At 47.7% G+C, this 12,878-nt stretch overlaps 5 protein-coding genes across 5 annotated transcripts; 3 read left to right on the forward strand and 2 right to left on the reverse strand.

Annotated features, from left to right (window-relative positions):
• Positions 1-110: 110 nt before the first annotated feature.
• ONS95_008633 (uncharacterized protein) lies at positions 111-627 on the reverse strand (the record flags this gene model as incomplete). The annotated part of the gene is made up of 2 exons (XM_058502172.1): positions 111-462; positions 566-627. 2 exons carry the CDS (start codon positions 625-627, stop codon positions 111-113), a joined length of 414 nt encoding a protein of 137 aa, XP_058361099.1.
• A 330-nt stretch (positions 628-957) lies between these two features.
• On the forward strand, positions 958-2,883 carry ONS95_008634 (uncharacterized protein; the record flags this gene model as incomplete). Its single annotated transcript, XM_058502173.1, has 1 exon — positions 958-2,883. One exon carries the CDS (start codon positions 958-960, stop codon positions 2,881-2,883), a length of 1,926 nt encoding a protein of 641 aa, XP_058361100.1.
• Positions 2,884-6,054: 3,171 nt separating this feature from the next.
• ONS95_008635 (uncharacterized protein) lies at positions 6,055-7,934 on the forward strand. The gene has a single exon (XM_058502174.1). The coding sequence runs from the start codon at positions 6,239-6,241 to the stop codon at positions 7,499-7,501; it is 1,263 nt and encodes a 420-aa protein (XP_058361101.1). The 5' UTR covers positions 6,055-6,238; the 3' UTR covers positions 7,502-7,934.
• Positions 7,935-9,294: 1,360 nt separating this feature from the next.
• On the forward strand, positions 9,295-10,145 carry ONS95_008636 (uncharacterized protein). The gene has a single exon (XM_058502175.1). The coding sequence runs from the start codon at positions 9,423-9,425 to the stop codon at positions 9,984-9,986; it is 564 nt and encodes a 187-aa protein (XP_058361102.1). The 5' UTR covers positions 9,295-9,422; the 3' UTR covers positions 9,987-10,145.
• A 1,374-nt stretch (positions 10,146-11,519) lies between these two features.
• Positions 11,520-12,755, reverse strand: ONS95_008637 (uncharacterized protein). The gene is made up of 2 exons (XM_058502176.1): positions 12,204-12,755; positions 11,520-12,143 (listed from the first exon to the last, which is right to left on the reverse strand). The coding sequence occupies exons 1-2, from the start codon at positions 12,693-12,695 to the stop codon at positions 11,790-11,792; spliced, it is 846 nt and encodes a 281-aa protein (XP_058361103.1). The 5' UTR covers positions 12,696-12,755; the 3' UTR covers positions 11,520-11,789.
• Positions 12,756-12,878: the final 123 nt, after the last annotated feature.

The following is a 12,878-nucleotide window of genomic DNA, read 5'->3' on the forward strand; positions in this document are numbered from 1 at the left end:
AAGGATCCTCGAGCACGGCCTTTTCCACGTCCAGTTCATGTTCATGTTCATGTTCATGTTCTGGTGGTGTCAGGCAGTCAGGCTCCTCAGGCTCAGGCTCAGGCTCAGGCTCAGGCCCACCTGATTTGACTCCCTCCACCGCCTTTGCCTCCCTTGCCTTCGCCCTCGCCCTCGCCCTCACTCGAGACTGGTCCACCCACCGCCTGTGCTTCTGCTGGCGACCTACTCCACTCCGTCTCCGTCTCCGTCTCCGTCTCCGTCCTGCTGCTCTGCTGCTCTGCTGCACTGCACCCTTCGAACTTTCTTTCCTTTCCTTTTCTTTCCAACATCCCAGGACCGACCTTCCGACCGACGAGAACGACTGCGACATTGTGACAGCACAACAGTCGAGCGTTATTGGCCTTATTCCGAGTTCTGCTGGTTCTGCCAATCGTCTTCAGCCCCCTCCGGAAGCTGGTTCGACTGAGGAATTGTCAGCCAGGAGGCAAAGCCGCCATCTGCGACACGCTTGACTCCAACATCCTCGACACCTGCCAACCTCTTCTCTTCACTCCACTCTACTCACACCCCTTTCAACTCACCCTCTCCAGCCGCATCGATTCCATCGAGTCCTGGAGCCACATGCATCGTGCTTGATACCTCACGGCCGCTGTTTGTACGATCATTGCACTGCTCTGCGACTGTTGATAGCCGTCCCGTCATCCCAGGCCTGCTGCATCCGATAACGATTCAATTCCGTCCCCTTTCTGCGAAACCATCACAACCAACCTCCTTGTCTGCATTGAAAACACGTCGCTATCCAGATCTACACATCTTTGAGGCCGTTCGAGCAAGCTGCATACGCTTGCCGTTGTGTAATTATATATTCTGCGTTGGTGGACATCTCGGTTTGTTACGAGACAAGATCAGCCCAAGCCCAACCTTCGCTCACCGCGATTGTGCGGACCCAACGCCATCATGAGAGAAGTTAATTTCAGTATCCCAAATGTCAACAAGGCATCCGTGGGTATCACGACTGCCCTCTACGATCGACGAGCACTCGATTGCACATCCACACTACCATTAATCAATTCACTAAACCACCTCGCATACCTCACAACCTCGTCGGCTCGGATAAGGGACATCCTGACGGTCGATGGCGGCGTCGAGAGACTGGTATGCCTCCTCAAGGCCGGGCGGAGCAAGGATATGATGGACATGTGGAAGTGGAATTTGGCTTTCCAGTGTGTTGTTAATATTGGAGTCCGAGGGTCGGAAAATGTCCGGACGAGAGTGGTGGAGGCGGATATGGTCCCAGTCATCGCTACAATACTCGACAATTATATCAAGGTAGTTGATAGATGTCGAGAAAAGGCAGAGGAGGCCAAGAAAGCACAAGAACAGCGTCTACACCATACCTCACGATCCAGCGAACACAGGGGCTCACACAAAGGAGCATCATTTGGGAACCGACCATCCCGTTTCGATACCGAGTTCCGAGCATCACGAAGACAGCCTCCTCCACCCTCCATCGACATTCCTTCGACATTCACAAATGCTCCATTGACAGCTGGGTCAGATGCCATGGATATAACTCCCACCGGTCCCCAATTCGCCCTAACATCTCCACCCGAGAGAACCACATTCTCTGTTCACAGACACCACCACCACCATCATCACCATCACAGAGGGCAAGATGCCAGACAACACTTCTTACCTCCTTCTCGACACAATATCCAACCGCTAGCAACTGCTGTCCCTTCAATGGATGCTGCCGATGGTTTCAACCTCAGACCAGTCCGAGATGTTGATCGTCTACCGTCCATGGTCCCAGGTTTCCACGGTGGGCTGACATCCCAGCCCGAATCTCCAACAACCCCACTGCCTCCTAATCAATTGCGATCGCCAACCGTTCGTCCTACATCGATGGCTCCACCATCCGTGCGATCACGGAGGCGGCCATCAATCCGTCACCAAGCTTCAATGGCTGGTGAGCCCGAAGATCCAAATGCTGATAGCATGGCTTCCGACGAGTCTGGAGAGCCAGAAATGTCGGGAGTCGGTGCTGGGGATATCCAATCGACAGTCAATATTCAGGACATCACCATGGACGAGAACGATAGCATGCTCACAGCGGTTGAGACCCCTCTGGGACTGACCACGCCTACCGTATCCGAGGCACAAGATGCAGGTACATTCAACATCACACATCGATCCGTAATCGATGGCAGCATGATCAACGACGCTACAACTCCCACTGGACCAACTATGGGCCTCTCCCCAGCCCAACCCGCCGCCGCAAACACACCACCCGCAATGCCCAATACCACCATCCCTCGATACCTACTTGACCGACCAACTCCCACTAGCGGTCAAGTCCTCGCGGCAATGCCTAGAGACGAGGATGTTCTCATGTCTCTACAACTCCTCGCATATGTTTCAAAATACTGCAACCTCCGAAGCTATTTCCAGCGATCTCATCTTGTTCCAAAACTCAAGATCGGCTCCGAACTCCACCTACTGGATGTCGAAGACGGCTCTGCATTCTCACCATGCTCCTCATCATCCCCAACCTCATCTATCTCCGCCTGCGATTCTGAAGAAGAAGAATACCTTCTCCCAGACGACTTCAACATCTTCCCTCTCGTCGAAAAGTTTACCGTTAGACATCACAGTCAAGACATGCAATACTGGGCAGGAGTTGTGATGCGAAACTTGTGTCGCAAGGATGATAGCCGTGGTGGAATCCGACAATGTGCATATTACCAATGCGGTAAATGGGAGGAATTCACAAGGCAATTCGCCAAATGTCGCCGGTGCAGGAGGACAAAATATTGCAGCAAGGAATGTCAAAAGAGTGCTTGGGTGTTCCACAGACATTGGTGTGTTGCGGCGTCACAATAGCCTCCGTTCCAGTGCCTCGACTTTGACAACAATGGAGAGTAATGAGAGGATCTGGCTTGAGGCCAGACCAAGGAGTACGAAGGAGCGAACGACTTTCCTAATTTAATGTCCACATCATACTACGAACGAACGTCATACCAGCGAGGCCGGCTTGCATCCATTGCACGAAACAAATGATAGCGAATCCCTTCATTCACGAAAACGAAATCAAATCTGCATATTGGAAGGCGTTCTTCATTCATTCGATCGATCGATCAATCAACCAGTCAAACCAACTTGCGATACCTGTGCCGTAACATATTCCCTTTGTTTATTGGGCTTTTCCGACTGGATTGCGGATGACTCGAGACAGGATGCGTCTCATGGGCCGACTGCCAAGCGAGGCTCCGTGTTACAGCATTTGTCAGACATCAATCATGGCTTGCGATGAGCGAGCGAAGCAACTTTTAGTTCCTTGCATATCGGGGTTGAGCTTGGGAGGCTGTTGTTTTTTCCGTTTGACCTTTATTTTCTTGTGGTGCTTTTTTGCCTATGGTCGTAAGTCGTTGGCTTGCTTTGGATGGATGGATAACTCACCTTTCGCTTTGGAAAACGCTCTTGACTTGCGAAAAAGATCAATTGGTTGTGGGGAGGGTTGAGCCATGGGTTGAGATATGGAATGAAGCATAGCTATGCTTACGTGGATATTTCGGAGGAGAGAAGCGCGGAGAGGAAAAGTCTTCCAGCAAAGACTTCGGAGGCGGTGTTTTAAGAGGAGATTAGATACCAAGATGACGACACTTCGCATCACTTTGCGGGAGAGTTGCAGGGGAAGAAGGAACATAGGGGCGACGCATGAAGTTGGGAGGATAGGAAGGAAAGAAAGAATGGTTGTATGTATGGTTATTGAACGAATAGGAATCAGCTCGTATAGGAGAACTCACTTGGTCCTCACTGTTCTGTGACTCTCATCAGTCTTTACAATGACACGACATGCAGGATGTGATGTGGCTTTGAGATCAAAAGTCAGAGAGATCTTGCTCATCTGCTGCAAGGCCAGCATTACGTCGGTTACCAGGTCCCATTTTCTTTTCTGTGCAAAGTACCGTAAAGTACGAGCAGCCTAGTTCGTGTTGACATTATAGCTGGGCATCAGTGCTGCTTAATTGCTGGTTGGGAGCTTGGTTGTCATCGACGTAGTTCTCTCTTGCTTGTCTTCGATATTTCGGCCGTAAATCAAAGTCATAAACACGTATCCCCGGAGCGCCTGCGCCTCAGCATCTCTTACTGCCTATAATAAGTAAAATACGACTGCAGCTGGTTTTCAGTCATTTTCTTTATCTTTATCTTTACTTCTCTGTGGCGGTACTCCAACCTACGCCTCTTTTACTTTTAGGGAAGGTAGGCTTTCCACTAAGCTGAGGAAATATGTCCATTCGTTTGCTCGCTATTGGAAAGAGGCATCATCAGTAGTCTCTACACACTCTTCGACTCCTCACCTACTACCTGAGTACCTGCTGCGATATGCACTTCCCACATATTGGACGCCTATGCATCGTATAAGAGAAACAAACAAACATCAACCACTGGTGCTAGCCTCAATGAAACAGATTCCGAGCAACAATTCCGCTGCACAACATATTGAAACTTCGCATATTGATTAGAAGATTGATATAAAGTATTTCACTAGCGCTCTCTCACCCCCGTCCTCAATTGTTGAGGGGTGATGGTCAAGTGACTGGACTCAGCAACAAAGGCTGGCGCTAGTCTTCGCTTAATCTCACCCGTCGTGTCAATGTACCGAGTGCCCAGTTACCTTGCATTTGTCTTCTTCCGCATGGTCACAACGACGTTCTCGAGCTGACGGTACGAGTTTTGTACAATTTCAACCTTTGTGAAGTTGAACTGACTTGCTCACAAGCAGCAGCATATATACTTTTACAGCCCCTAGGATGCACACAACTCAAAGCCACTTTCATGATCTTCTTGTGGTAATGTCACCCCAAGAGAGACTTCTGCATTTGAGTTGCGATTATATGGAGTAACTCCACGCCGATGATTATTGCAATGTTGCCTGCCACAAACTTGGTAACTGCTGCTTGATGACCAAGATCCTGACGGAGCAAATCAAAAGGCAGTTACTCGGATCACGCCAACAACATTCAGACAAAGGTTTTAAGATGGCTGAAGTTGAAGCTACCGCCGAGAAGATCTCTATAGAGCCCCTGCATAAGTCAGCAAGCTCGCCAGCTCATTCAAATTTCCGAGGCCAACGCTGCTGAGATCAACAATGTTGTCACGCAAGCCCAAGCCAACCTTGTGAAGATCGATGTCAACCTCGCCAAGTTCCAAACAGGTACCGACAACACCAAAAAGGCTGTCCGATCTCTCAAAGTTTCTAGCCACTCCACCAACCCCACTCCTGCTACCATCCACCCCTCACTCAAAATGCCTTGGCAGCAGCTAAGCTCTACACTGTTCCTCTCGCCACAGGTCTCAACAAAGTTTCGTCGGAGGTCGAAAAGCAAAAGGACATTCAAAGTTCTGTCCAGAGTGCGGATATGTCTCCTCTTTCCCTCAAGCAACTGTATTCAATTCAAGAAACTATTTGCGATGTTTCTAGGAAGCTTTCGGGAGAGCTGAGGAGACTAGAGTCTAAGATGCTGCCCTCGGATCTGATATTCTTAGGATAGGAGGATATTCATCGATATGGGGGAGCTATTGCTTAATCTCAGAGAGTATTAAAGGGGGGCAATGTTACATGCAAGGAACTTCTCTTGCCATAAATGATTCTGTTCATGTAGTACCGAGAGTTACAACTACTGTTCCAATCTGCTTAGACTGCTCTTCAGTCAAGGCTGGTGACGAAAACCCGCTCATTTTCCCCTAGCAGCCAAGGCGACAGTCTCCCAGCCACCATAAGTATAGAGTAGTAGACTCAAATCAATTTGAGAGTGGTCAATATTGGAACTGAGGGCAAAAATCGTGGCAGATGAAACATACTTCCAATAATGGGACGTTTGTTTCCCAGCTTCGATGTTCCAGATTTTGTGGTTAGGAAAAGTACTTGCCAGACATTCATGAGGTCGGGTTCATTTAATCTAAAGTAAGTCAACCATAAACTACTCTTCCAAGGCGTGCTTCGTTCCATGGGTGCCTGAAAGTGAATTATTCGAGAGAATTTAGATTTATCCGTGACTCCTGCAGCTCGCTTAATTAGATTCGAGGACATTACAATGAAAATAAAAGAACAGCAGCGAACTCTTTCCCAGCTTCTTGTGTTTTTATCAACAACTCTTGATTGATCTCCATCTACAGAGTAGTGCGCAACAAATGCCTCGGGCATAATTCGAAATTCCCATCAGTCAACGCAAAGATGTCTCCCGGAGCGCAGGACTTCTATACCTGCGGCTGTTCCATCTTCTCCTACCAGGCCACCTCTACTTTCTACGCCTGCCAGAAACACAAAGGACTCAAGCCTCGTCTCATTGAGCGTGACTGCGGCCCTTGCCAGCGCGTCAAAGCTGTCGGTTTGGAGCTCAACGTGGTTCCCTCTTCCGACACTCACAATCATCCTCAAGCTAGACACTGCTTCAACAATCCCCAGACTTATGACAACTCCCAATATGTTGGCACGCAAGGTCCCTCCAACGGTATTACCAGTTTTGAGACTCTCGCAAATGATCTCGGTAGAGATTTCCGACAATGTGACAATAGTGACCGAGTATTCGGTCTAGACGAGTTCGTCATGAGTGGAGGTAATAGTGAAAGCATGCAGGTCAACCAGTCCGAGGGCTATGACATGAATGGTCAGACCACGCAAGCCAACAACGCTGGATATGTATCTGGATATGTTTTGAACATGAATGATAAGAGAATGCGAGTCGATGGCTCTGATCATGATTTCAACAACAGTCAAGCCATGCCTGCCAATAAGTCTCAGAACGATTTTGACAACAGCCTACCCGTGCAAGTCAACAACTTTGACAATGACATCAGCAACCGCCGACTGCGAACCATGTCGGCAAACTGCTCGGAGATTGGTTATGCTAACAGCCTACCATTTCAGGCCAACAACACTGAGGATAGTTTCAACGATGGCCAGTGCATGGAAGCCAACGACTCTCAGAACGGCACCAACTACGGCCAGCCCGTGCAAGTCAACAACTTCGAGGATCATTTCAATGGTTGCCAATTCAATCAAGCAGTTGAAGATGGCGGCGAAGAGTTCCAACATAACAGCCCCGCCACTCCAAAGCCAATCCGTATCATCGACCTCCAGAACACCATTATCGACGCCCCCGCCACCTTGCTCCGCGACGTTAAAACCGCTTCTCACCACGCAGTCACCAGCGAGTTCAGCGGCGACAAGCAAACCATCCTCGACGCCATATACACCTGCATCAAGAACGGTCTCGCCGAAGCTACCAGTCTCCGTGATGTCGACGTCAATTGTGAGCGTGCCAATGTCAAGCACTGGATTCAGGATATCAAGGGTGGTAGATCGACGCTGGAGGATATGGAGATGGGTTTGTTTCTTTCAGGGGAGGGGAAGGATTTGGGGAGAGCCATGAATGCACAGGCTACTAGGGAGAGAATTTTGAATGAGTGTATGGAGATATTGAAGAGAGCTTTGTAGGTAAGTTCTTGGCGGTTGGAGGTCTTGTGGTGGATTTTGAGGGCTGTGGATGTTTTACTGTTTGCTACCTCAAGTCCTTGATGGGCGGGGAAGGATGGGTTGCAGATGTCACTTCCTCTGGATCTTGGTTTGGAGTACTACTTTGAAACGTTGAATAATCTTCTATGGGTACTCTACTCAGGTCCAAGTGGTCCCGAGCCTCAGCTATTGCATTCATAAACACACTTCCGTTGCTTTTAGCTCGAAAGTGAATAGGCTGAACACGACAAGTAAAACCAAAATCTGTGTATCGAATGTGACTTTTTGGTGGCGTCACTTTGAGCATCCATCAAAACTTAGAGTATCAAGAACTTTGCTTTGCCTCTGATCAATTCCCTCCTCCACAGTTTTCAAGTGACGAGCATGGGACAACACGCGCGTGCTTCGCTTATAAGGCGGCGAGTCTTGGGATTTGCACATAACACAACGTCCCGTCACCGATTCCGGAACACAAACACAATGGCAGAAATCGTAGTAAGGCATCACTCACCACCTGCTTGATATAATGAGCTTTCAGCTGACTGACCTTTGCAGTGACTGTTGAGATGTGCCACGGCAAGATAATCATCACAGATGTGGCGCTGGACTTTCAAGGCTTGGAAAAGCTTTGATTGCGCAGATTTGAACCGCATCTATGTGCGAGAAATCGAGTCAGGAATCGACTGCGAAGTTTGTAGCGATCAAAACTCTGCCAACACCGATAAAGAACAACAAACTACAGATCGTAATCGTATCTTGACAAAGGTCAGCACAATTCGAGGCGAGCCAGACTAGAAGAAGGATGTTGCAACTTATGCCAAATTTGAAGGTGATTTCTGTACAGTAGGATGATGACAGTATGCTGGGGCAGACAGAATCTCTACGACAGGATCAGGAGAAGAAGATGACGAAGAGGCACTATCACTCATCTACTTAGTCAACAGCTCCCGTCTTCCAAACGCTGCTGGTAACCACAAAGGCCAGGCAAAATTAGCGGAACGCCGAAACGAACCGACTCATTCCACTGAGCCAAGCAATCAAAAGTCTGCCATACCTGTCTTCGCTACCACCACGAACTTTGAGGCGTCAAAGAACAAGGAAGCAACTTCTAGACTCCTTAAGGCCTCTATTCAGCTGAGTCTACAGAAGATGCAGCAAACATGAGATGCTGAACTCAAACCCACACCAACCAATTCACAAGCTCGTGGCAATGCGGAGGCATAATTTAATACAGCTGTGGATGAGACTCTCCAGGCTGTAGATGATTACGTCTTACTCGACCTACGGTTGTGTGCGGTGTGGTGGCACTGTTTATTCATTGTTATCAGTACCTGCTGTTCGGACGACAAAGGGTGGCAAATAAAGGACGTGTAGACAAAGATATATTATAAATTAAGGAATATACATTAAGGAGCCCCCGAAAGCTTTATCATGGTATCTTATATATCAGTGAGATCATTAATTAAACTTGCATGTGATATTTTTCTTTTTGCCTCAACCCACCTAATCAATCACAACATTTCCGTCGTGAAAGTATATCTTCATTTCCAGTGCTAGAAATACCTTTTAGGCAATGATAAATTGGTTAGAATAGCCCAGTGATCCTTTTATAGGCACGCATTGCCTTGATAATAGCCTTTCACGATTGTTATGAGCAAGAGACGTGTATTGAAAGGTGAACTGTTAGCTAGCTTAAGTAGATACTCCTACGTGACGTATAGTTGATCTCGCTAGTTTACTTTAAGGTGCCCACAATAAAATGCATTGAAGCCTCTCTGTCCCCTGAACTGAGTCTTTCCCCTTCAAACAAGACTGGCCACTCAAGAAGGTAAGTCTCACCACGCAACCTTGATCTCTCCTATAATGTTTCGAAAAGCTAACGCCCCTTCGAAGCACATTCAAGATGTGTATAGGACGCGTCGATCAATACCACTGCGGTTGCTACACCGATCCCAAGGTCTTCCGCTGCGAGCCCGCGCAGAAGAAGAAACCATGCGACGGTATTGGTCCTCTTATTACAGCCAACATTCTCAGCTTCTGTGATGTCTGCATGGAGCGCCGCAAGAACAACACCCTAGAGCTTAAGCGCATCATCGATGAATCTCGAAAGATTGCAGATGCAAAGGCTGAAGCTAAGGTCGATGCTATCAGAGCTGCTGAGCACCAGGCTGCCATCGATGCTATTGACATCAACACCCTTTTCACTGGACGACTCTCTGGACGCAACGCTACCGATGGTGATGAGACGACTGGCATCGGGCTTGCTGGGGTGTCCAGCTCCCCAGGCGACGAGAAGGATCGCAATTTCTCCCTGACTGATGGATCGCAGAAGGATGTTGCTGAGAAGGGCGAGGTTGAGCACACTGTCAATCAAGCCAACGATAACGAGCAACTCCAGCCAGCATGCTCTTCGAAGTTCGCCAAAGTTGCCAACAAGGTTTTCTGCGGATGCTTTAAGAAGGGTTGACGGACACTCAGAAACACTGGTTCTTGGCATGGTGGTAATCGCCTGGGGAATAGAGTCTACTTCATGGGTAGAGTCATGATTGTAAAGGCTTGGACGGAAGCAATTGACTGATCTGCAACACAAACAGAAGCATGCATACTCTCGAATTTGATACTTGTGATTTATGTCAAATTCTATTCAACTCAGTTTTAGATCTCACAGTACTGCCTTGGAGCACTGGACAAGTGATTGGAGGCGAAAATGAGTCGCTCCTTAGCATACTCACCCACAACTGCGTATTGAAATGAAATCTTGGGCCATTACTCACCTTTCCCTATTTGAATTACAACAAACTTCCCAGGTCGTCCGTCCTACCTTCAATTCTCATTAAAAAATTTGCTGATTACCACTTGCCCCCCGAGAATTTATAGGTAGCCAAGATATGTGAGACTCAACTTAATATCAGCAAATTCGCATATGTGCGAATCTTTTTGGCTCTGCTTCAGTGAACTAGTCATGGATCATGGATATCACAGCTCCTCCGAGTCACTGAGCGAGAAGCACTCCAAGAACGTTTGCGGTCAATGCAAGGAACGTGAATGACTTGATGCTGTCAAGCGTACGCAAGTCACCTTCATTTTTAAGATCAAGAATTCGGGGGTCAAATTGAGAATATCCTCCACTCCGGCGATGCGAATATCAACATGAAGGTCTATGTGTGTAAACAGTCATTGTCACGGGATAATGAGGGCAAGTTCAAGCTGGGAAGAAGAGAGCCATTGTCTCGCAACTCCTGGCCACCGTCATTCCATCCGCGTTCAAAGGCTATGTGAAACATCTCTCGCAACACAATACATAAATCACAGATGTCAGGATTTTCGTTGGGGAAACCTTGACTGATCATCTTGAGCGAATGAGTGAAGAGGAAGTCCAGGATATGAAGCAGGTGAAGGCTGATTGCGAGACTAAAGTCAAAAAAGCTTTGAGGATATGGGCAAAGCATTAAGAAAGTATGCGCCGAGGTGAGGGAGCTGATGGAATAGTAATGTCAGAGCAGTTGCTTCCGGAGAGCGGCATGCATTTGGTAGATGGCACAGTGATGTAAATCTGCTGAAGGTTAATTACTTCTGTGGATAAGTTGCTTATTTAAATACGGAGACACACATTTAGTCGAGTCCGGGACACAGAGTTCAATTCATACAACTCAGATCACGATAATTGTTGTTGAATGAAACTTTCAGAAACTCCAGAATCACTAGCTTCAACAGACAGTACCGAGAAGGCCCAGATGATGAGGGTGAACTGAGCTGAAAGTATCTCTGTATTAGTCGCTGAGCCGGCTTCTTCCTCCTGCTACTTTGGGACTATCTGGGGTCTGGCAGGCTTTTAGGATGTATCACCTAATTTGACGCCATGCAGTCCATGTGTGAATTTGGGATAAAATTAAGGACACGCCTCTCGTTTTGGCCCAAGAATTATTGAAGTTGTCTTTAGTGCGGCTACTGCCAGCTGATGACTTTCAAGACATCACGATCATAAGATCAAATCCTGTGACAGATTATGATGCCATGCGATTCTCGTAGGCTTCTCAACGACCAGTGTAAGCACTCCAGGGCAGTAAACGGAACTTCGAGTTGGTTGAAACTTAGGTAACTCCGTACATGTCGGGTTTATCTATATCTGTGCCATCTATGCTAGAACATCCGAAGAGCAGAAGAAGATACCCTACATTTACAGACAACCGTCCTCGGATCTAATCTTACTGTCCATCTACATACATCTTACATACGCTTCATATCCAATGTACGCCACCCATGCAGTTGTCTATTCAACCCTCTCGTCTCTGTCACTCAATAAAGGGTCCACCTCTCCATGTTCCTCTAAAGTTTTGCCATGTTTCGTGTATAGGAAGTAATGTTGAATGATGAATATGATGTCAAAGAATACACTGATATTGCCCAGGGCCAGTTTGACTGGGTTCCCAGTTATTCCCGCCCAGTCCCCTTGTAGATAGCTGTCTATACCGAGCTGTAGAACAGAAAGAATTCCGCCAACGAAATCGAAGAGGATGCCTTCGATCGACCAGCCGACTGTTGATTTATTGTTATAGTTCGTGATGACTTGAGGAGTATATTTGACAAGTGTGATAAATAGCTTGACGTAGGATACTGCATAGATCTGCATTCATATTAGATTAAGAACTGTTGTGATATATGCGCAAGATGCGGTGTAACTAACCACATCAATCCAAGCCCAGCCTGTCTTCACATCCTCGTCGTGTCTAGCTGCGACAATCACGGCGACGACCGCAACTCCAACGATACTACCAAAGAACACGCCCAAAATGGGTTTGCTGGGTCTTGCTCCAGGATCTCTTCTGGACCGTTTCTTGAATCCCCATAGCGAAGGAATAAACTGTGTCAAAAGCAAAGCGCTTAAAACCACGGCATGCGCAGCAAAGGCCAGATCGTTGAACTTGACCGTCGGTTCGAGCCCATGATGTCTTGCAGCATATTCGCCCCTAATCTGCGGCGAGTATAGGAAAGCAGCATTCGATATGAAGTATGCGACGAAACCTAGAATGTTGACGGTAGGGAAATCGATGGTACAGCCACTAGTTGAGCTTCTACGAAAGTTGAGGATCGGCTGCGGGTAGAAAGAAAGTGACCAACAGGTGGTGTAAATCCACCCAAAGGACCAGGACAGAAGTGCAAGAAAAGAGACTGCCATGGTTGGCAGCTTTGTTACCGGTTCATCTGAGGAATGGAGGTTGGGAAATCAAAGATGGGCTCTAGACATGAAGTCAAATTCAAGATCACGAGTCTCGAGCACGCGAGATGTTGATGACAAAGCACAATATTTAAGGTTATCGGACTGCTATCAGGCTGCTGGTGCTAGTATCATCTGTCTTGG

Source organism: Cadophora gregata (genome assembly GCF_030347475.1).
Source record: "Cadophora gregata isolate MNR1 chromosome Unknown scaffold_3, whole genome shotgun sequence".
Lineage (NCBI taxonomy): Eukaryota > Fungi > Ascomycota > Leotiomycetes > Helotiales > Ploettnerulaceae > Cadophora > Cadophora gregata.

Bases quoted from the DNA above. Each gene is read 5' to 3' on its own strand.
- ONS95_008637 (XM_058502176.1), bottom strand. From the start codon at position 12,695: ATGGCAGTCTCTTTTCTTGCACTTCTGTCCTGGTCCTTTGGGTGGATT. The intron at 12,144-12,203 runs GTTAGTTACACC...ATATGAATGCAG, and splicing joins GCTGGGCTTGGATTGATGTG to ATCTATGCAGTATCCTACGT.
- ONS95_008636 (XM_058502175.1), top strand. From the start codon at position 9,423: ATGTGTATAGGACGCGTCGATCAATACCACTGCGGTTGCTACACCGAT.
- ONS95_008635 (XM_058502174.1), top strand. From the start codon at position 6,239: ATGTCTCCCGGAGCGCAGGACTTCTATACCTGCGGCTGTTCCATCTTC.